General features: G+C 37.4%; 1 protein-coding gene across 3 annotated transcripts in view; it reads left to right on the forward strand.

The window, feature by feature from the left end:
* The window catches only part of ARL15 (ARF like GTPase 15), a 394621-nt gene that overhangs the window by 192791 nt on the left and 177155 nt on the right, over nt 1-24675 (forward strand). For all 3 annotated transcript variants that reach the window (XM_028106525.2, XM_028106523.2, XM_028106524.2), the window contains exon 4: nt 5082-5290. In XM_028106525.2, the coding sequence (XP_027962326.1) occupies nt 5082-5290 (209 nt within the window). The remainder of the gene's footprint in view (nt 1-5081; nt 5291-24675) is intronic.

Consider the following 24675-nt stretch of genomic DNA (forward strand, 5'->3'; position numbering starts at 1 on the left):
AGGTAAAAAATTAACACAAAAAGTTTAGTTAGATATCACTGGTCTGGAGATGAGATTTTCCATAAGGACAGCCTCCCCCCCACCCCCGCCATAGGGACAACTTTGAACAACTGTTTTTATTGTTGTTGACTCCTGTATATCCCTTTTTTTTGTTTGTTTTTTATAGTTCATTGGGTTTATCTTTCAAAGAACAACTCTTGTAAGAAACTTATTTATGGTCTTTTAACTTAAGGGAACTAAGCATTTTTTTGGCTGCAAATAACAAAATAGTCTTCTAAAATTGGCTTGAATAATAGGCATTTACTGTACTCCAGAATAAGGGGTTCTTAGAATGTCGGTGGTTGGTACTGCTGCTCAGCGGTGTTCTCAACGACCCAGGCTCTTTCTGTCTTTCCGTTCTGACGTCCTCAATGTGTTGGCGTGTCTCCTTCAAGATTGCTAGGTTAACACAGTTCAAAGCATCATCTTATCACCTAATGAGATAAAAAAAAAAAAAAAACCAGGAGAGAGAGGTGGCTCTCTTTGGGCATCTCTCTTTTTATTGAGGGACACTTTTTTTTTTTTTCCAGAAGCTCCCAGCAAACCCTGGTTGAGTCCCAGTTTGCCATAACTGAATAATCTGCCCATGCTGTAGGAGAGAACTTGGAAAACAGATACTTGGCATTTTTAACCTCTGTAATGCTAGGCTGGCTCTGCTGGTAAAGAATGTAAGCCCTCTGAAGACTGAAGTTTTTGTCTGTTCTGTTTGCTACTCTGTCCCCAGCACCTGGGATGGTGCCAGCTGCTCAATAATCGTCTCTTAGATGAATTAATGAATATTAAGAGAATGTTCCATAGTTGTCCATATGTACCATAGAAAAGTTGTCCATAGTTGCCATAGTGTGCCTTTAAAAAGAACCTCGCATAATGAAGACATGTTACGCTCCTATCTTCTAGTTTTCCTCTTGTAGCGGCTTAAACTAGGCTCTCCTGATTGATTGGCTCTCAGATTGAACTCTTAGATCACCAGAGACTCCTTACAACGTTTAGTAAGGCAGTATCGGACCCTCTCTACTGTTAAGATACCCCTTTGTTTTTTAATCAGTGTACAAAATACAGGCCGGGTTTGAGTTGGGTGTTTAACCTTTTTATATAACAATTTAAATGACACAAAGCATGCACTATTCAGTCATTAAAATGAGTGGCCCCAGACCACTATTTGATGTGATGGCCTGTGTTATGTTACTCCCTTTGGACTCAGTTTGTGGATGAGGAATATTGGAATGCGGACATCAAACGGGTGTTCTGAATTCTCCCAGTTAGGCTCACTTCTCAAAGCATCTGGCAGCTGGGTTAACGACATACCCATTTCTCCTTTTAATCTGGTGGCTTAACTAAGATCCACTCACCCAGACTGACCAACTTTATACGAGCCTTCACCCCACTGCTGGTTTCCTGGGCCCTAATCCGGGTTTAGGCTGCTGCTGATCAAGCCATTGGGCAAACGACTGAACTGGAATTTCGAATTCCAGGCCCAGTATTTGTGATGAACGTCAGAAATGCTAAGATCGGGCAGATAACTGTGTGGTAGCAGACTAAAGAAATGGGTCTTTGCACTATTAATACTGTATTATTCACATACTTTGTCAAAGACGGGACATTTTAAGGAATTATGACATTTCTCTTTGGGTGGGTTTGTTTCTACCAGCACAGTCATTGGACTCACCATTTTGTCTCACTATTTTCAGGTGTCCTATGTGCTCCTAAATGTGGTAGATGGAAATAGTTTCTTTTTGAAAGAGATGAGCCTCATGAGTTGGATTTTGAGGATGTCCCACGTATTTCCAATGGAAAAGTTCCATTGGAACATGCAACCAGTATTGTCTTTATATTTGATTCTCTGCACACCGTCTTAATGCTATGGCCGTATTGATTCCCTCTAATGTATTTATAGGCCTTGTTGTAGTTATTATTACTTGAAAGAATTTGAGGATTTGATCTAAGGGGAATAATGGATTTTTAAATATTTCTTATAGGTTCTTGCTCAGTGACTTGTATAGAATAGTACTTCATAATACTATTCATTGAATTAGTTGACTGGAAATGTTCTTGGACATTGTTCCTACTCTGAGCGTTAATATATATAGGCACCTAGCACATTTTATTCTAATAGGTTGCTTCCCCTTCCCTTGGCTTATGTGGTAATAGAGTGTTTTGTTTAGTTTTATCACCTTCCCAGTCAATGATCCTTCTCTTTCAATCTCATTAGACCTAAATATATATTTTAGATGTATAACCTGGGCCACATTATGTAATCGTTTCATGTCTTAGTTTTATTATTGATAAAATGGGAGCCATAAGAATACCTGCCTCTTAAGATTGTCAAGAGTAAATGAGTTAATACGTGTAAAACAGGACAAGCAACATTTATTTTGGAACTGTACTTGGTCAATTGCAACTGTTGGTTGACTATGGATACAAAAGTTGGGCAAAATCCCGGAACCATTTTGTGAGCATTAATGAGCTCTATGGAATTTACAGTAAAGCATGTTGCATCTGTTAGATGAAAATTGTGTGCTACACATCCTTTAATAAATTTTGTAATAAATTATGTATGGATATGTACATGCACAGTATTTTTGTTTTAAACATTTACCATCAGGTAACACTGCTGCTACTTTTGCTCCTCAAGCTTATGGATGGTTCTCTAGCATATGGATAATGTCTGGATGTAGCTTGTAGCAGATGCTGTTGGTATCCTACCCAGATCTCCTTTACTGGGCCAGTGCATCCATCTCCCAGCTGCTGCAAGTATTGGCTGCTAATAACTCACACCTGTACCCTTCTCCAGAGGCCTGCCCTTGGCTGACCGTAATTGCCTCAACTAAATATGTCTGGGAGAGTATGAGATCACATACCTACCCCCTCCTGTTCCCTAGGGTGGCTCATAGCCAATGACTATACAGGGGTATAGCAGCCCAGCCCCCTTGCCTTTGGACTGGACAACTTCTGTGGTTCAGTACATGCTCTAGAGCTCCTCAGTGGATCAAGCTGAGGCTGGATTTCTGAAACCGTATCTTTGCCTAGCTTCTTCCCAATTCTAGCTTGCTTTTTTTTTTTTTTCTCACTCCTGGTTTCTCCTGATAATACTACCTGTAATTAGGCATTCAAGAAATGCCAACTCAGACTCTGTTCCTAGGGAACCTGGCCTAAGGTGTTGCTAATTTCGGTGCCTCTGTTGTTTTCTTAGTTCAACCATCACTTATGCAACTACCTACCTATATTAAATAATCTCTGGCTTAATTTTTTTTTCTTTTGCTTTGTTTTGTTCTGCTTTCTTGGTTGGATGTTACCCCTGTTCATATGCCATGTCTTTACATATTGAAGGTTACTCAACATTAAGTGTCCTTGATCATCTTCTATAGCGGGTTGTTTCAGCAAAATATGACAAATACCCTGGATTTTAAAATCTGAAAATTAGTTTTAAATCCCGAGTCAATATACCTCCCTCTTAGGTGGTTATAAGAATTATATGAGCTCTTCTTTTGAAAACACCTAGCACTGTGCCTGGAACCTAGAAAGTGCTTAATAAATGGTAGGTGTTTGGTAACTACTGTTTTTGAAGAGAATTGTCCAGTCCAGTTGAGATGCCACCTCTCTTGCTCTCATCCTGCTTAAGGAGTACCTCTCTAACAGTGCTCTATTACTTTTTTTTTCTTTCTATTTCTCCCAGAAAAACCTGGGCTTCTTAATGTCATCCAGTGGTGTGTTGGCCTTCAGGGGAAGAAAAGACCTGATGATAGCTGTTGTTGATTTTGATAGTGAAAATATTCACACCCTGTCCAGTTTCGAGCTTCCAGTATGGTGTCCTTGAACACAGAGTTGGAAAGAGAGGCACACCTTTGGCCGTTGCCAGTTAGTGCATGCCGACTCCAGTCCTTAATCTCTATGCCCCTAGCACTTAGCACAGTATATTCTGTATAGGAGCTAAATATTCAATGGATGACTAACATGTAGTTACTGAACTTAAGGTTAAGACTTGATCGTATGCACTAAATTGATGAAATACCTTTATCTAATTTTTGTTGTATAACCAATAAGCCTCCCCCCCATCCCCTTACCCCACCCCCCATACAGACACTGCCCGTGCTATTCATGAATTGAATGAAAGTAAAGGAAGCAGTCATCATGATGTAGTGGGGAATGCCCATGCCCTCCCTGGATAGGTTGTCTACTCAGATGCAAATCTCAGTTTTGTGATTGACTAGACAGATGAATGGGGATTACTCACTTCACCTCTCTTGGCCCCAATTTCCTCAGACAGTTGGACTAGACGGTCTCTCCAGGTCTTTCTAGTCTCAAAATCCATAAAGCCTAATTAGTGTATAATTTCACTTCCTCCTTCCCTCATTTCCCTCATTCCTGTACTGAGCCTCAAGTTATATGTTGTGCTCGATATTGGGAATACAAAGAAGACTAAGACATGGCCCTGGCTGGTGAGAATCTCAGTGTCTTTTGTGAACACCCCGTCATACCAAGGCCATGAGGATGCTCATTGCCAAATGGGTTTTAATTCATCACAAATTTCAGCACTTTGATACATGAAGGTATTGTGCTAGTAGTTTTCACTTTCTAGGTGAAATTAAACAAGGCTGCCCTGATCAGCAAGGAGTTCTTTTAGAAAATATCAAGCTAATGTTCATTGTCTGGGAAAAAAAGCCTCTCTGAACAGCTAGGTTACGCTGCTCTCTGAGTTAGGCTCAGACTCAACTTATAAAGAGTGGAGTTGATTTTGGGCTAGTAAGCAAAATCTGAAAACATTTTGAGTTTGAATCTAAAAAGTATCCTGGTTTTTCGCACATATTTTGATAAGAAAGGTATGAAGAATGACTCCTCAACTTTGGTGTTCTTCTTCAAGGCCACATCTACCTGTTGGCTCTCATGCCTTTGTTGTCATCAACCATGTTTTCTGCACTTAATTTTTGAAAGCTACACTGGTTTCCACTAGGAATTACTGTTGAGTGTTCCCAACAGTATTGTTCAGTGTTTTTTCAGTTTCTGAAAGCTATTTTTAAAAAGAGAATTTGTTTTGTTTTTGACAGGGGCTGATAATATCCGGAAATATTGGAGTCGCTACTACCAAGGATCTCAAGGGGTAATATTTGTATTAGACAGTGCCTCTTCAGAAGATGATTTAGAAACTGCTAGAAATGAACTGCACTCAGCTCTTCAGCACCCACAGTTATGCACTTTACCCTTTTTAATATTGGCCAATCATCAAGACAAGCCAGCTGCTCGATCAGTCCAAGAGGTATGTCTCGTTAACATGACAACTCTGTCTTGTTTGTTGCACTTTTGCTGTCACCTTGGAATCTGAAAACTTGCCTATAATTAGGGATATGCTGGTTATGTTGTTTTTCCACATGAAACCGTAATTTTCTTAGAAAGTAGAAAGACTATATCAATCTATAGAAATTATTGTTTATATATCTTTCTCCACCTGTAAAGCATAGGTTTTTTAAAAACTGTTCAGTGAAGTTAGAGGACTTATCTGAATATTTTTCTCATCCATTTTCTCATCTGAACGCCTGGTTATTGAACATTTTTTACCCTGCCAGCTTACTTAGTTCATTCTTTTCTCCAGCTTTTCAAGGAATGCATCGTGCGTATTACCATGCATCATTTGCCCTCAAATGTCATGTTCTTGTCCCTCTGAAATGCTCACTGTTGACTAGAAGCAATGAGTCCTATTCTGTAACCAGCCAGGCTGAAAATTGATGTCTTATCTTTCAAGTTCCATGCCACCAAATACGCTTTAATGTGGACCCGTTCTTTATCTTCCTCATTTAATTTCATTTCTTAGCTTGTATCTCACCTATAAAGACATGAGCCTAGTTCTGGGGGAAAAAAAAATTCAGTGTCTCACCCAGCAGAGTTTCTGATTCATGGATACTAAAGGAATAACATAGGTGAATAATTTTTTAAAACTTGAATTGTAGTGAATTTTAACCTAAGCACAGTGAAATACACTTCTCATGTATTCCTTTACACCTGTAACTTTCAGAATAGGTTTCTCCCCTCTCCTTCAGAAAATTGTGTGCTTCCTTTAGTGACTTCAGAATAAGATAATTAAGAGGAACAACACTGCCCTTTAGTCTGGAAAAATTGGATAAGGAGTCCAGGACATAAGATATTCTAATTCCAGACTTCTCTCACACTTAATATGGGACCCATGCAAAGAGCTTTGTTCCTTCGCTGTCTTCTCATCAGTAAGATGGCAATAATGCAGTTTTGTTTTGTTTTGTTTTTTTCTTAAGAAATGAGTGGGATGATTTTGGATAATTCACTTTGAAGTTGAAAGTACTAAGCAGTAGAAGAGGTACTACGTAGAGAGTTTTCATTTAAGTTTTAGGAAAATAGCAAAGAAGGCAAGGGTTCCTTATTAAATAGAACTCATCTATCCTCTGTTGCTTCATTCAGCATTAAGTGGTCAGCAAGCACCTTTTCCCTTTTTAGATTTTGTGAAATCTAGATAATATTAAGTAATTAAGATAAAAACAAAGCAATGCAAATCTGTTCAGAGAGTCATTAATGTGCAGATCTTCAACTTTGTGTTTGTGGTGTTTCCTGATTTGTTCTTAAGGCTTTTGGTAAATCTTTTAACTTCTGAGCACCAGTTTTTCTGTCTGTAGAATGGATGTAATAGTATTTAATGATGGGTATTTATGAGTGTTATATTAGTTTATAATTACAAGGTGCTTGCTGAAAATGCATTGTTCTGAGATTCATTGTGGGAAATATAGGTATGTCTTAAGAATACAAATAGACTATAATGTTTTGTACATAAATAATATGTAATACATTTATAATAAAATATATGAAATACATATACAAGTGACCTTGTAACTTCAAATCCCTTTTTCAAGTTATTTATAATAGCTAATTTTTTTTCTTTTAAATTTAAGGAACTGTTTTCCTTAGACATAAAATTGAAACTAATGTTTTCTTGAAATCAAATTCACAACTCAGGGTAATCCTCCATAAAAATTGAAGACTGTCACATCGAAGAAAGGAAGCTTTTAACAATTAATTGCTCTGGAATATGCTTTGTGTGTGTTGGCTAGCTATCTTTCCTAGGAAACGGGCAAATATCTTTTTGTGATTCATCTTTTACTGAGACAGAGACTGTAAATGTAGAAAAAATGTAATGATTTGAAAATTATTCAAAACTTGTATATACTGGAATATGTATGACTTTTTCTATTTATATCAACTTTAAATGAATTTTCCTCAAAATTTTTGCTTGTAATGGAATTTGCAAATACCATTTTGAGGACTGTTTAAGGCATTTTCCCTATGGTTATGTAAACACATACTGTACAGGTGCATGTTAACATTTTAGACTTTAATTGAAGACATGGGCAAATTCAATTATAGATCTTGAAGTTTGTTGAAACATAATGAAGTACTCATACTTTGGATTTGGCAGGAAAAGAAATGGAAGCTTCTTATTTTACTCATTGCTTGAATGAGAAAGAGGTTCCCCAGTAGAGTAATGTTATGATGCCTTGTTGAAGTACCCCCAGAAGTGTTTTAGGGATTAAACCAATATCTTATTAATAAGTTAGCATAAAAGTGGAATTGTAAAAACTGAATCTTAAACTTTTAATGAATGGTAATCTCAAAATGGTTGGGAGGAGGCGTGGGTAGAAGAGGGGTAGAAGATTAAAAAGTGAAAAAACTTTCATGTTATTTGAAATATGTTTAGAGGTGGTCATCTGTTTACTACTCCCCCTTTCCTTATTATAAAGGTATTACATGCCCTGTGCTCCATTGCTTATAAACATTTTTATTCATTTGTACCTGCTAATTTGTGTGCATTTCATGTAATTTCCAAATGCTAAAAAAGATGAGTTTTTACTTTGCAAAATACCTGTGAGTCTGAGGCAAAATTTTGTTCTTACAGAATCAAGGAAAATGTATTCAGTTTACCAAAAGCACTGAACAAGTCTTTGATGCAGTTAAGAAAAGACGAGGAGTCATAAGGGCTCATTGATTCCTCCCTTCCTCCCATTGAAATTATTACATTTTGTGCTTAATGCATTAGGCAAAACATTTGCAGTTATTTATCCTGTCACTTGAGTAAAACTTTAAGAATTCATTTATCACTTAATGAGGATAACAGGATATTGTTGAGTTCAGAAGCTGGTGAGATCCCAAGGAGAAAGCTGAATTATCACTGGGATTGCAACAGAGGAAGAAAATCCCCGGGGGGGTGTATATTTAGTCCCCTCCTCTGCTCTGAGTGTTGGGATGTTTGTGTAGAGGAGTTAAGAAAGGAAGACAATGGTTAAAATTACTTTGTAACCCACAGACAGAGGGCAACATGCCCAATTATTTTGTTACCCTTTTAGAATGCGAGTGGAGTCTTGTACATTGCATAGTTTGCCTTCTATAATAAACCTGGTAATGACCTGTGTTTAACTTAGAATTTTAAGATTTTACGTTTTGAGAATTGATAGTAGAAACATGTTTCTTAACAAATAATCGTTCTTTTTTTTTTTTTAAATAGCAAAACACTGGGAAAAAGAACACCCTTTACGTACTGTCTGAAAGCCAAGCAGTTCTTGCAACAGATGTTTGTTGTATTCACTTTGGGGAGGTAGTTACCACAGTTTTCCAGAGCTTACTCCTATCAACTATGTTTCTCTATAGAAAGTATAATATAAAAATCTATGATTAAGTCAAGGGGCCCACTTGATTCATTAGGGAAAATTCTAGTCCAATTCAAATAATAAAGCTCTAAAACAAGAATCATCTTAAGGGTAAATAGGTTGGCTTTTTATTTGTATTGAATTGTAATTGTATCTAATTTGTTTTACAACTCCCATAGGAGAGCATACTTCAGTTCTGAAGTTATTTAATAGATCAGGAGGATTTTATGAGAAGTTAAGTTGATATAGTAGCCAATAAATGTAATCCTATTTTCCTTCTACACAGTTGCCGATTGGGACTCTTTTACTTCCTAGCTTTTTAAGATCGTATTTTTGTTTTATTGGGCATTACCATCTCATAAAATGACACATTTTGTCAACGTGAAAGAAACAGTTTAACCTTTTAGCAGTCTAGTCTTACTGGATATTCGTACATGTCCTTAATTCAAAAGTATTTAACTTTTTTAGAAATAGTACATCAAATACTGAGTCAACTCTGTCAAATATTTTTGAACTCTGTCAAATATTAAAAAATGTAGAAACGTGAAATAAAGATTTTTGAAGTGAAATTATAAAGTCAGATTACTCTTTTGGTTCCATGCCTCATTAATTATAGCACAGGAAGATCCAGCTTTTAAATTAGGATGTCAGCATTAAGGTTAAAATTTGTGATCAGGCATTTCTTAATTTTCTTGCAATTGTCATTCAGTTTGTTACCATGATGTACATCGACAGTGGTGTTCTATTGGAAAAGAACAAAATATAAATGTGAGAAGAGTATTTGCAAGTATTTATGATGATATAAACATTACTGTTTTAGCCCATGTTTTGTTTTGATTATAAATATCCATTTTTTTGAAAAATACTTTTCAATATTCAGTGTATCAGGAATACTTTATCTACTTCTCACTTCTTAGTCTATAGACATCTGGAAAAGACTGCTAGTATGTATTTCATATTTGACCAGTACATTGACGTATAATTCTTGTTTATAGATAATTATTTCTAAATTGTATACTTTTGCTCCTTCCTACAAAGGGGCAGAGAGTTTGGAAGGATTGAAATGTTTGGACGCTGTAAATAATAAGACTCTAACTTAAAATTTTCTTTCTGTGTTCATACTGCTTAACAGTGGAGTGGTGTTTTTTGTTTTGTTTTGTTTTGGTATCTCTGTGAAGTAGTGCATATCGTCTCTGATTTTACATGACAAATCTTTTATTGGAAAGTACAAAGCAGCGTTTAAGTCACATAACATACTTAGTTTATTATTACTCTCTGTATATGGAGAGAAACGTGTGTGTGTGTGTTTTTGTACAATAATGATTGTAAAGTGCCATATACTTTAAATCTTAGGAGTCTTCCAAGTATCTTGACCTGTGTCTTGGCAGCATTTTAGAATACTGATTTGATTTCACATGGAGCAGTGTACATACCTATTGTGTGAGCAGTCTGAAAATTCCCTTATGGGACGTGTACTTATTCTAAAATGATATGGGATACGAATTATTTTTTTTTTTTTGTCCGTTCCTTACAGATGTACTTTACTCTGTTACAGTTTAATCTTGGGGAAACATTGAGAGGGTTTGGAAATCTGTTTTCCGTGGAATGACTCCGTGATCTCCTGAAAATGTTTACTAACGTTCAAGAGAAGCTGAAAATAACCATCCTTTCAGTACTTAGATACATTTATAGTAATGACGCTTTTGTATTTTAAAGAGCAACTTTTAGCTGAATACCAAAACAATATTTTATTGTACATTCCTGTACTTACTAAATATGCACTCCTTGAAAAAAATGAATTTGTATATTTGATTTCATTGATTCTAAATCTAGCGACTTTGATCCTACCATTCAAGGGAACTCATATACCTGTATTTCTTGCCCCCACCAAGCAATAATCATAAGAATGTGCCCTACCTACTGAAAATTAATAAAATTCCCATTGACGGACGGTACATCAGAAAGGTCCATCGTATCGAGAAAATTATTTAGGTGAGATAACAAAGTATAATACATTTTAAAAACAAAACAAGAATTCATTATGTTCTCTTAAAAAACCCCTATTCCTTTCCACTTTCTTCTTTAGTCGCTCACACGCATATCTTTGTTTTCTGTAAAGCTGGCAAGTTTTGGAATCTCTTCCAATTCTTACTCTTATTTACAGTGCACATCCAGACGTTTCACTACACAGTTCTCCCACCTCTGCAGTACCTCTCAGTTTCCTGATTGTTCACATCCCCAGATCTCCCTCTTCCCCCCTATTCCTCAACAGAGACCATTAGGAACCAGATTTCAAATCTTCCATGATACTCATGTTAAAAACCAGTACTGTCTTCTAGTTCCTTCTAGAAGCAAGTGAAATGCCACTGATCTCGTATGTTCATGTGCTTGGTAATTGAATTCCCTTCTCTTTTCTCACTCACATTCAGCTACTGCTCGCAATTTCCGTTGCCCTGGGAAAACCACCTAACGATTATAGGTGACTTCAAGAAGTTTCCCTGAACATTGAAGGCAGAGTTGTGTGTCCTCCTTCTGACTTCCAAAGCCATCTGGGCATATCCAAATCATAATACTAGCATTAATTGCCTGTAACTTTTCTGTCTACCCCTCAAGATTGTAAGCTCCTTGAAGGACAGGAATTCTGGCTTGTATAAGTCTCTGTGCTTAATTATATGTTGTTGGGATGAGTATGACGTTGGAGTCTTCCATACGTCCCTGTGCTTTCCTCTGGGCTTTAACGTGATCAACTTCATCCAGATTGCTTACCTCCACCCAGTCTGACTCCTGTTTCCTCTGCACCAACCCTGACCTTTGAATATTACTCTTGAATTGCATCTTCTGTGAAATCTCACCACTCTGACCCTGTTAATAGTTTTGCAAAGCTTTAATCCTCTAGCTACCAGATTTACACATCTTTATTTTCATGTATTTTTATGTACTTTTCTGTGTTTGTCCACTTGAGGACCTTGCTTATAGTAGATTGCTGTTTCCTTCCCAAAATCCCTCATAGAAAGTGGCAGGACGTCTTGACTGAACAGTATTCCTTTAATATGTTTTTATTAATATTAATTGCCTGTATTTTAAGTATATACAGTTTATTTGGGTTACTAGCAGAGCAAAATTTACTTTTTATATTTCTCACATGGAGACTGGTATATGATGAAGCTCTTTGGGCACATAATTGAAATGGTTTTAAAGAATAAATTCAATTTCTTAACAAATCTAGCTTTGTCATAAAATTGTTTTACATTAATGAAACTTAAAGGGTTTTTTCATTTCTTACATTTAACATTTTTCTTTACATACACAAATATTTTACAATAATGAATTGTAACTATACAGGTAGACTTTGGCTTTCTCTTCCTGGGTCTTTTTGGGTTTTTTTGTTTTTGTTTTGTTTTTGTTTGTTTGTTTTTTAAAAGATTTTATGTATTTGAGAGAGACAGACAGCAAGAGAGGGAACACAAGCAGGGAGAGTGGGAGAGGGAGAAGCAGGCTTCCTGCTGAGCAGGGAGCCCGACGCGGGGCTCCCTCCCAGGACCCTGGGACCATGACCTGAGCCTGAGCTGCAGGCCGATGCGTAACGACTGAGCCACCCAGGCGCCCCTCTGGGTCTTTTTTGAAGCAGTAGGTATTTGAGTGGTTGTAGTGATGAACTTCACCCTTTTCTCAATTTTGTATTTTGTAAAGATCAGTCTTTTCATTAACTCTCATTCAACAAAGCCAACAAATGATTCTGAAGCAAAAGTTTACAGAACAATTTCCTTGGCCCTAGTTCCACTTATTTATTTACATATTTCATTTGCAAAAGAAAACTCAGTTCACTACACATTCCATGGTGTACAGAGTTAATAAAACATTTGTCGAGTTAAATGAATTTGAAAATAGACACATGGTTAATGTCAGTAAGGTGCTTTGAAGATAAAAAGCACAATAAGCGTTAGTTATTATCATTATGATAATTATTTTCATTATTATTATTACATAGTGTCTGCTTAAAAATACCTTTGGTTTCTCTGGGATGGCTGAGGCTAATGAGAGGGGTTACCCTGCTGGGTTTTATCCAGAACTAAGGAGTTGAGACATAATGCACTGAGGTTTTTTTGTTGTTGGGTTTTTTTTGTTGTTGTTTTTTTTAATAAATCAAGAGACGGTTGTCCTTTTTCCTAAAAATAAAATAAAATAAAATCTTGTAATGCAGAAGCATTGGAACTCGTTTTGAAGAGTTGGGATGTTATATAATCTTGAAAAACAATATTTGAGGAATAACTGCAGGTCCTCTGAAGGGCTCTAAAAACATAGGCATTGATTTCTAACTAGTCAGACCCTTTATTTCTTAGTTAACTAATTACAGAAGTTGTATAGAGCTCAAATTTATAAACTAAAAAAGGGCATAATTATGGGAAGAACATGTGAAAGCTTAATTATCACAAAAATGAAAAATTATATCTTTGGATAGTTAGCAGAATGTAACTAATTGCATGAATTAACTCCAGTGAGAATATTTCAAGGAGGATTATTCTTTAGAAAGACTTTAAGTTTAAGCCACATTCCTTACAAGAAAGATACTATAACGATCGTTATCACAAATCAGAGATAAAGGAAATACTGAAACATTTTAACAGGCATCTATATGAAAGGCCACCGTACATCCAGCCTCATAATCAGGAAGACATTAGTGACATGTCTGAAGAAGACATTCCCTAATATTATTGCAAATTAAATAAGAAAAGACCTCAAGAGAATGAAAAGAGAAAAGGTGCCTGGAGCCAATGAATTACAATTGACAACCTAAAGGCAGTTGAAGAACCAATTGCCGGAGTGATTGCAAAGCTATTCACAGTGTGCAGCAGACAGAGCCCAGCAGAAAGCTGGAACAATGCCTTCAGTTCGGCAATATTGCTTTCAAAAGAAGGGAAAGAGGGGAACGGGGAAGAGCCACTGACCCCGAGACCAATTTCCAGGCAGCTGCACAAACTATATACTGTAATGAAAGGTTTTGGCCAGTAATCACAGCAAAGCCAGACTCCAGAAAATCTAGGGAGCCAGCAAGGTTTGTAATGAGGCAGACATCCTTCACTTAAAGCAGGGAAAAAGCAGGTAAGAAAACCAGTCGATTTTTGGTAGTGGCTTTGAAGAGCTCAGCTCTATTAACAGAAATATGAAAATCACAGATTTTTGGCCTTCTTTCCTTGAAGACCAAAAACATGCAATGAAAGATACCTGTTTTCATCTTTTGAGATGAATAGAATACTCTGCTCCTTAGAAACTGGAAATTACCTCCTTGCTGCTTTCTTTTTCCTCTACCTGTGAGTCACACGTGCCTTTGCTGCAACAGTGAGCTCGCCGTGTGTGGTGGTACAGACCGTAGGCTGCCAGTCGGAAGTAGCCGCTCTTCCAGTGTACACGCGTGACGCTGGTAGAAGTGAACTAACCCACCCCCAAGTACTTTAACTATGGAACCTCTTTTCCCTTTGGTTGACGGGTAATCTAGAATCTCTTTTTCTTTCTTTAGTAGTATCTCTTGATGTAGACATCCACGTTCAGCCACGACTCTTAAGTATTTACATAAGACCTTGGGAGAAGAGGGGTATTGAGTGATTTCGAATGAAGGCACTGTATAGACTTCCAGTACAAACGCGAAGTCTCCTGAACTAAGCAGCATCTCATTTTGCAGAGACCACATAGTTCTCCCCTGACTGGCCTATTAAGATCTTTGCTGTGTTGGATGTCACCGTATCCAGTAGTGAAATGGAAATTACCTTCTTGGTAGAAATTCTGAAATCGAAACTTGTACACATAAGTCTCTGACAAAATAAAATGACAGGTTTTCTACTAAGTTATAAAGGAGTAGTCAAGTAGGGTTTCATTTTGTTTTATTTAGGCTTAGAATGTAACATATTACAGGGTCTGCATTCATTGTGTTAAGCATGCTGTGCATAGATTGAGTTCACTTTCATTCCACACCTAAAATAAGCATGCTCTATAAAGAATGCTTAGGTAGTAAACAGTCCCATAAAATAACTGGAATTGTCTTCATCAGTGATAAGTGAAACCCACTAAACCTTACGGGAAGAAGGTTCTGCGTATGAACTGTGAAATAATTTGGAGGTTCCATAGAACATCATAATTTAGAATTTGTAAAATATGGTTTATTTTTAGACTGTGGTGATGACTAGTAATTTGTCGAGCCAAAATGACTCTTTATTGAAAGGGGCCAGAGTGGAAAATCTGGGTAACTTGCGTATAGTTTAGACAAGGAGAACAAAGAAATAATGAAACGAAAATAAGAGCTTGGCAGAGGAATCCTTAGAGAACAGCTGGTTGAAGAGTTACAATTGTTAACGGTGCTATCAAAGAGATTCTCTCATGATGCTTTCCCATATGAGAGACTGAATAATAATATGAAGACTGAATAATCATTAGAGGGATCCTCAAAAATAGGCCAAAAAAGATCTTGAGATAGAGGTATAATTTATATGCACTAAGTAGTATCATTATTACAGTTATTGTCATTATACAGAAGCCAGTCATTGTGCCCAGACAAATGCCCTAATTTTCCAACATAAATTCTTAAGAATCTTTCTTATTACATATAAGAATATTTACATTTTACTCCGTTCTAGAATAGTGACTTACCGAAAAGGTAAGTCCAAATATCTGAATTATTTAAATGAGTGGGTAGAGATTCATTAAGTGTTAAAATGCATGTGTCTACATGTTTGGGGCAATATAAAGAGATGTCAATTTCCCATATTTTTATATGGACTTTGATGTTTTTCTTTAATTAAAGCTCAAGTTTGGACATCTTTCTGTTTTTCCTTAATTAATAATGACTTTTTAATGACTTTCATATTAACAAGCAAATTAAGCTCATTTTTTGGCTGAAAAAAGGAAAACAGACTTTAAGGTAAAACGTGAGATCACCAGATTGCTTGAGCCTGTTATAGTTAATAGCAGTTCTTTATTAATATAGTTATCTCTTTTATAATAACTTTACCAGAAGCTTTTCTTTTTCTCTCATACAAGTCTTTTAAACTATATCAGCACAGTTTTCTGCTCTAGGGAAATGAGTCTTCAATGATTCTAATGTGCAGTGCCCCTTTAATTATTCAGAACATTAGTTCTAGCAACGTTGATGCAGAAAGTATGGGATATTTTGTTGAATTTGTACTAACTTCATATAAGGCCCTACACATTGCTTTTTTTTGGTAAAACACTTGAGATGAATATATGTTTTTGTAGTTTTATCTGTTAAAAATGGAATACAAAAATTGTAATTCCTTTAGTACTTGTTCTTATTTGGATTCTAGTTAGTCAAGGCTTTGCCATCTGGTTCTTTAGCCATAGTAAAGCTGAATTGAAAAATGTGCTATTAAAAATGTCATATTTCTAAGATGTTAAAGCAAGAGAGATGGCTATAATTGCTGCGTTTACTTTCACTGAAATTATTTTTGGAATAACGTCTCTTCTCCAACTCTTCTCACAAATATGTACAAGTTTGTGATGAATTGTGGTTGACATTAATATGACTACCATCCTATGGAAAATGTATGCCTGTCGTTTGCATTTGGATCTCCATGGAGTATTACATAATCTTTAAAAATCCATTCATTTCAATTTTAAAAATCCATCTCATTTAAATTAATAATCCAAATGACTATTAAAACCACATAGTACAATTTTTTTAAAGATTTATTTATTTATTTTAGTGAGGCGGGTGGGCCGGGGGCAGAGGGAGATTCTCTATTCCCAAGGAGACTCCCCATTGAGCAGGGAGCCTGAACACAAGGCTCGATCTCTTGACCCTGAGATGCTGATAAATGGTAAACTTTTAGGTTGTTTCTGGATTATTGTGACTGCAAACAAAGCTATTGACAAGTATCTTTGTACACGTTTCCTTGTGTATATATACAAGCATTTCTGAAGTGTATATATGTCAAATAGGAATTGCTGGATCATAGGATATACAGACATTTAACTTGATGGGTATTTAACTTGGCACTCTGGGCTTAGAGGTGACAGATAGTAAGACTCTGAGGTCAGACCATCTGGATTTAAATCCCTCTTACTGTTGACCAGCTGCATGATACTGAGCAAAAACTTAAATCCGTTTCCTCCTCTGTAAAATGGGGATAATCCTAGAACCTACATCATAGCAAGTAGTGAGGATTGAGCACATAAAATGCTCAGCATTAACTGTCAGCTCCTCAATGCCTGTCCTCCTCTGGCCAGAGGTGTTAAGAGGATTAAATGGCCCTTCTGCCTGTGCCTGGCGTAGTGTCGTGAGTGTTTGTTAGGTACAGAGAAACGAGACAGAAAATGCAGTTTAGGGACCATATGCTTTTATACTTTGGAGAGTGCTTGAAGCATAAATTCCAAATACCAAAAAAATATATATACATATACATATATTTTTCAAAAGCAATGAAGGCCTTAATCAACCCTTACAACTTTGGTTAGATTAAATTATAAGCAGTCGGTTTATTTTAGTACCATTCATACAGACTGTGTTCTTGTCGAACTGTTTTTCATTAGGCTGACAAGATGCTCTTTTCTTCTGCTCTTGTGAGGAAACCAGGAAAATCAAATCTTCTGGAGATTTTGACTTGTGAAACTTGATACTAAAGTTCGTTCTTTACGGTGTTCCAGATCATTCTGCCTTAATTTTTAAATCTGTCAGTTTTGCAATACTGTTAGTAGCTCTACCTCAAGAAAAAAATACAAAAGCAAATGTAGGAGGTTGTGCTTTGCCGGTGCGTGGAACTGAGGGAGATGCTTGACAACCCATGGACCTACTACCTGCAGGTTCTTAGGTTTCTGTGAGACCCCACAGAAGCCCAGAAATCTGCTTTTTATAGCCTGTCACTTGGTGTGTTCTCATGATGTGATTGACAGGCTCGTTGTTCCCTCTCTTTGAAGGCCCAAGAGGTTACTCGGATTATTTTAGAGTGTCATCACACCGATTCTTACGTTTCGATTTAAATGGAATCTCCTCAAGCCTTAAAGGTGAATTACTCGGCATTACTTTTACTGCTTTTCAAGTGTTTTTGAAAATATTTAAGGATCCTCCTAAAAACTGGATTTCCTGGAGTGTGTTTTCTTTTGGTAAAACACTTGAGATGAATATATGTTTTTGGAAAGTTGTAGACTTTCCAAAAGCCCAAAAGTTAACGAAAAAGGACCTGATTAAAAGAAATTACTTAATTAGAAAAAAAAAAAAAGAAAGAAAACCGGGCATAAGAGAAAACCCCTCTCGGAGCTCTGGGTATTCCTTATAATAAATCAGACCCGTGTGTGTTTTTAACAAAAACGAGGGTGTGCTTTTTTTCCCCCTTCATTCTCTGTTTCTTTTGATCATTGATCTGGGTGACCCCACGCTCAGGGTTTTTTTTCTTCATTTGACATGGACAGATTTCTGAAGTATAGCTCCCCTTTGGGAACCCCGGGCAGTTCCACTTGACTAACCTGTGATCTAATGAGCAGTAATGCAGGGTTACAGTGGCCATTTTGTGTGCTTTGAGGAGGATGGCTAGACAGAGTTCGAGGAAGGCGATGTCTGCAGAGAGAGGGAGGCAGGGTGATCGAACAGTGTGAAAAAGACTTGTTAGCCCACATTAGTTTGCCTGATTTACTTCACAACAGGTCAGGAAAGGCCAGCAGCAGGGTTGGCGTTAAATTGCAAAGTTGAAAATCCTGGTATTTAGAAAGCTTTGAGATCTCAGAGTTACTAATTCCAGAGTCGGTTTTAACTCACCTTTGAGTTGAAGCACACAGGGTGGCGTCATACTTTTTTCTTCAGTCTCTCTGTAGATTTATGAAATAATTTTGCAACCCTCGATTCTTGTTTAATGCTGCACACTTTAAACATCCTGTCATGGTTGGGCCGTTCTCCCATGAGCTTGGATGTGAAAGAGGAGCCAAACACTGAGCAAGTCATTGCGCTTTTTTTTTTTTTTTTTTGATGCCTGATGTTCGACCCTTAATGAGGGACCCATGCTTTCCATTTAGAAATGTTGCAAGAGTGCATTTGTGAATTTCTATCCTGATCATTGGAGGTAACTCTTACATTTGTCCCTACTCACCTAGGCTGATGTACTTTGATGTGGGTCTGTGTGTATAAGCGTGCACATGTTCGTAGCTTGTCCCCATAGGGTACAGTCAGAGTCATTGAGAAAACCAAATTAGATTTCAGCATCCTTCCTTCTCCAACTTAAGCTAAACTAGTATATTTCACATCTCACTGTTGTTGATGCCTTTTACATGGAAGTGAATAGATGACTTACCAAAAAATCCCCCAAGTTCCTGGAACGTGTTGCCCAGCTTTTAAATGTTATTACAGGAACCTAAAAATGATTTTTTTTGAATTCGTAGTATTTTTCCCTTCACATTCAAAAGTCTATATATTACCCAAAAGTATAGTTATTGATCACAGCACTGCTTTTGTTTGACTACTATTTCTGTAAGACTTGCCACTAAAAGGCATCTCCCTATGGGATTAAAGAACAGTGGTTATTGCCAGCTTTTTTATTTTATGTGTAGAGAAAGAATATTTAAAACCTGTGTCTGAGATAGAAGTGGAAGCCCATACAAATGGCGGACAATGCCCCAAGCTCCATAATTGCTTCTTGCCTCGGGGCATAGAATGTATGTAGACTTAAGTGTATTCCTTGTGCCGTGAGAGTCTTCAGAAGACAGATTGGCCTACTCTTTCAGTCCTGGTTCAGGTGCTTTGGCAGTGCTAAGGAGAATTGCTCGGTAGAATAAATGTACTTAAGGCAGACCAAATTTAAGCCTTTCATAGAGACCTTATATGAAGACTTATCTGTAGAAACCCCTCCTTATAGATATGCCTGCCTATCTGCATATTGGCAAAAGGAAGCTTCATAAAGAAGAATGATACCTTGCTTCAGAATTTTAAGCATATTTTAGTGTTTTTTAAAATTAGTTACCTAACAAAACAACTGTTATTTCTTTCAACCAGTATTTTTTTGCACACTTGCCATGTGCCCAAATACTGTGTAAAGAGATGTAAAGATGTGTAATATGGCCCCTTCCCTCCAGTCACGTGCATGTGACCAACGATCACAGTATATTATGGTATTGGCCAATAAAGATATGTTAAAAGTACCGTGGAAACACAGAAGAGACCGAAAGGAATAGGAACTACAGTGTGTTTCACATATGGTATATCTGGTAATTCTCGATTGTCCTGGGAAACAGGGCGTTACTTCCTTATGAAATAATAAATTACCCAGGATTCAACTAGCGACCTGAATCCACGTCTTTGGACTTCAGGTTATTTGCTGTTTTGACTACACCAAAACAATCTCTTGTTGTTGAATTTAAAAAAATACTTTTAAAAATATATAACTTAATTTTCTTTTCCTTTCCTTCTTCCTTCCTTCCTTCCTTCCTTCCTTCCTTCCTTCTTTTTTTTAATCTTGAAGTTTTAAATTCATCTCCTGAATGTTTCTTGCTACTTGGACAGGCCCCAGCTGCCAATTTGCAGATGAGCCCTTTTTACAAATGAGCTCCACTGGAATGAGAGTAATATATTGAAGAAACTAAGCCAAGTATGTTTTTATATATTTGTGAAACAGAATGACTATTGTATTCCAGTACTTGGGGGAGAAAGTCTGCTGATTTGGGCTTAACTTATGTCCAGTTCATCTTGGCTTTTAGAAAGAACACAAGACTGAATTAGAGAGTTGAGGACACCAAAAGCAACTTCTGTAAACAGCCGACCTCCTCCCTAAGTTTTCCTGGCTGTAACCCACTTCCAGCAGCTTTTAGGCTCCATTCATATGTGTTCCTATTCATCTATTTTTATAAATGAGAGATAAGGAAGGTGGAAAAGAATCTTTGGAGACAGATGGAATAAGTTAAGAAAAAGAGTGGAAATCTAAAACAATAGGTCATATTTGGGGAATTAACCGTTCCAAACAGAACAACAAATTTTCTGAATGTAACCCTTGATGTTCTTGAATGGGAAGCACCCTTCACAGAGTTAAAATAATAGTTCCCTCTTTTAGTACCTATTATGAAATACTCTGCCACCCAGGTAACATGTGATGGGGGACTAGGCAGACTGGCATTTTCGATCAACTCCTCTGACCTCAAAGTGCAGTGGATTCCTTAAATTCTCCCTATCTATAAAATGCTGCAGGCCCACTGAAGGATAGAACACATTAGAGAGTATCTCTTAAATCTCAAAAGAATTCTGAGTCTTGAGTATACCACTGTTTCCTTTGCGTAATAGAATGGCACCACATCTCTACTCCAGAAGTAGCTGATGTTCTTGTTAAGAGGCTGCTGATCTGCCTTTTATCGGGTTGGCAGATAATTCATTGGGGAAAGGGATCTCTGTTTTGATTACTGGTATATGCATAGGTGCCTAGTGTAGTTCCTCAAACATAGTAAGTGCTCGATAAATACTGTCAGATAACTTCATGTCTGTGGTGGGCCATGAGGTGTACTGTGTAGTGATCATGATGGACCAACTCCCTTCCTTGGTGCACCGTTCCAAGGGGGCAGTTTTCAAAACTATTTTCTTTATAGTAAGCGAACAGCAACTTATAAAGATGGATAAAATAAAGGATACAAATTAAGCTAGCATTTCTAAAAATGCTTTAAAAATTTTTAGGAGGATATTCAGAGAAAATGGCAAGTCACTTAAAATACCTATCTGAATTATGTACCCTGATACCTTTTTTGTTACGGTTGTTCTTATTTGTTGCGAGTTTCCAAGTTTCCGTGTGTGACTACTGAGCTAAAATTCTTTCATGATGTCCTATTAAAACAGAATCCAGATATTTCTGACAAGATTTTATAGAATTCTTTTTTTCTGTACACTTTAAGAAATGGAAGCACATTTACTGTATTGGAGACATGTGGCCATTTCTATGGAGCTCTAAATAAAAGCCTTAGAAAACGAGTCATTGTAGAACTTAGAAATTTGGTGAACGTCAAGATTAACTGGTATGACATTTGCTAAGGCAGGTGGTAAATGTCAAAAATGTATCTACTGGCCCTGTATAGCGTATATGCATCAAGTCTTGAGAACCACTGTGTCTCTGGGGTAATCATCTGAAATGCCTTTCATCTGTTTCACTAATTGTTACACAGACTAAACCCTGTTGAGAAACCTTCACATTGAGACCACACTGAAAACACATCTGCGTTTAAAGATACAGATTTTTAAAAAAGTATGTGTATATGTATCCACATACACCGGAACTTAAAACAATCTGTTTTTATAGCAGACCCTTGGTACCTATCAGGGTATATTCTAAACTTCCCTCCTAGAGAAGTCACTTAAATAGTGTATAACATTGATCCTTAAGAGAGGAAAGAGTAAGTTAAAGTCATTTCTGCACATTTTTCAGAAATTACTTCCATAATTAATATTTCAGAAGAGGTTTGACAACCCGTCAGTCTTTTAATGGATAGAATATGTGTAGGAAGCATACTTGTGCTGGAGACCTTTACATACACCTTCTGCCTTTGGATTATGAGAATCTGAATATCCACTAAAGTAAATGGTAGTTCTTTCTTGGGGAAAGACAGCAATCAGAGTTGCTAAACATGTGCCAGAGTGTGTGGAAAGAAAGTCAGGAGGCCCCTTACAGCATCCTCACCCTGGGGCCAAATGCTGCCCAAGTCTTTTCAGTTTGCGTTAGGCCAGGTTTGGGGTGCTGGTTTGGTCTCAGAGTGAGCCCATCAGGATCCAGAGAACACCCTGGCCCAGGCATTTGGCCCAACGCCAGGATGTCTTTCATGTTTGAGTCGAGCTACAGAGCATGCACCTTAGAACAGAGCAGACTCCCTAGACGAGACTTCTGTGAGCGGTCTACATTCAACAATAGACACTATTCTCCGTGATTACCAAGAATTCAATTACATGTCCTTTTCAACACTAAAGGGCTGCATCTTTAACATCAAAGCATGGCTTTGTGTTTGTCCATCACTCATCCTTTATGAATACTTCCTTTATGTCTGCATTTAAATGTGCCTATAAAATGTATGTATGTGTATGGGATATAATTATGAAGCAGTTAGACTTCAGAAAAAAAAAAGTGCCTCAGCGTGTATGAATGCTGTCTCCTAAGCACAGACTTAAAATTTATGACCTACTGTGTTGCAGAAAAAAATGATAAATGGTATAATTTGGATCTATTTTCCTATTTAAGAATACATCTAGATTTCAAGATTTATGCCATTTATAAGATTTAACAGAATAAGGAACAGCCTGAGGATCCTCTGGGTCAGGGTTATGACAGAGACCTGGTCAGAGATACCTCTGGAAGCCATACCAGCAAAGGAGAGGAAAGCTTGTTGAAGCCTGGTGCCTTAGTGACCTTAGGACTAGAGGACAGGGGCGGACTTAGGGGATCTAGAGATGAACCCTTTCAGAAATAATGCAAAGACAAAGAGGTTGATTTTCCCTCTGTTTAAGATTACCATGAGAGGCTCTGTTATTATGTCTCATTTCAAGCCATGCCTCTTTTCCCATTGAATTGGGCCTCTGGTATATGAGCCAGACACAAAAACCTTTATATGTGTTTTTGTGTTTGTTTTTTAATTTTTTTACATTCGGGTCACCAATCACCTATTTAATTATGAATTTGTGCAAGTAGCATACGTGTTTGTTTCATCCATCCATTTGTTCATTTATTCGCTAACATGTATTTATTGAGCACCTGCTTACATAGTTCAGGCAAATAAATTTTACTCTTTAAAACCAAATGTCTTCATCACCAAAGGTACTGACAAGAATATGCCAAGGATTCTAAAGCCAAATACCAAAAAAGAATTCCAAGTAGGTTTTGGGCATCACTTGGAATCAATCTATAGCATAGAACTGTAAAAGGAGATTACTTTTGTATGTGTATTCTAGCCCTAAAAGTTCTGAGGTCAGTAGGTATAGATTCCGTGTCCTAGTGTTGTTTGTTTTAAAGCTTTGACAGTCTGTCCATTAGCCACATGTAAGTAGCTAGAGGCAGGGGAGGGAGGGAAATGTACGGAAATGTGTCTGACTAGAGATGTCTCGTTTTCCAAAATTCCTGCCAAGGGCTGGCAAGCCCAGAAAGGCAGAGGCCAGCACCACTCCCTGTCACTCTCCGCCCTCCGTGGCATTCCCCATCAGACGCCTGTTCTAGGCGTGACCTAGATTCCCTAGCTGGTGCCTGGGTCCAGCAGGGCCCGTTGCGTTTTTTTTTTTTTTTTTCCTCTCCTGTTTCCTCATCTCTTCATCTCAAGTCTTGTTCAGCCATTAAGTTAAAGAAATGCTCCAAAGGCCTGTGCCAGAATGTGTCTGCCCTTCTCAGCGGCACATGCCCAACTGTCAGTTGACAGGTGGGCATACCACCTGGGGAACAGTTAACTTCCCACAGCAGATGGAAGTTTGCTGGTCCAGGAGAAGGCCCACAACTGGGTTGCTGGAACAGATGCTCTGCAGACAGTCTCTGGATCTCTGTTTTCCTCATCCTCCTCTGGCTCCATCTTCCCTTACTGCATTTGTAGATGTGAGCTGAGCTCTGTAGCATGACCGATTTCCAAACTTAAAATTTCTCTACTATGCCTCATGTTTGAGTAACCATATTCAGCCCTTCCAAAGTTGAGAAAGAAAGTCTCTAAAAACAGAGATGAGTAGAACTATAGAATCTGAATAGTGACCTTAAAAACATAGGTTATGAAAACATTTATATCCACATTCACCAAGAGGTGGTTTGGCTGGTGTTGGGAGTGTTGACACTTTAATTGGCTTTTTCACTTCTCGATAGCACAATTTGGATTTCAATCTTACTTATAGTAGATGGTCATACATAAAAGTAGTACCTTCCAGATTTCTAAAGTGTGGAAGAAAAATTTCCTCTGTGGTTTGATACATTTCCTTGTTTTATTGCAAATAATTGAAGAAATGTGAAAGTGGATTCCTCTGCTCTCCAACCTAGTACTTAAAAATTTCAGAGGAAATTTA

Source organism: Eumetopias jubatus, unplaced genomic scaffold (genome assembly GCF_037043125.1).
Source record: "Eumetopias jubatus isolate StellerSeaLion01/CBP00866 unplaced genomic scaffold, mEumJub1_p1.0 scaffold_5, whole genome shotgun sequence".
NCBI classification, from domain to species: domain Eukaryota; kingdom Metazoa; phylum Chordata; class Mammalia; order Carnivora; family Otariidae; genus Eumetopias; species Eumetopias jubatus.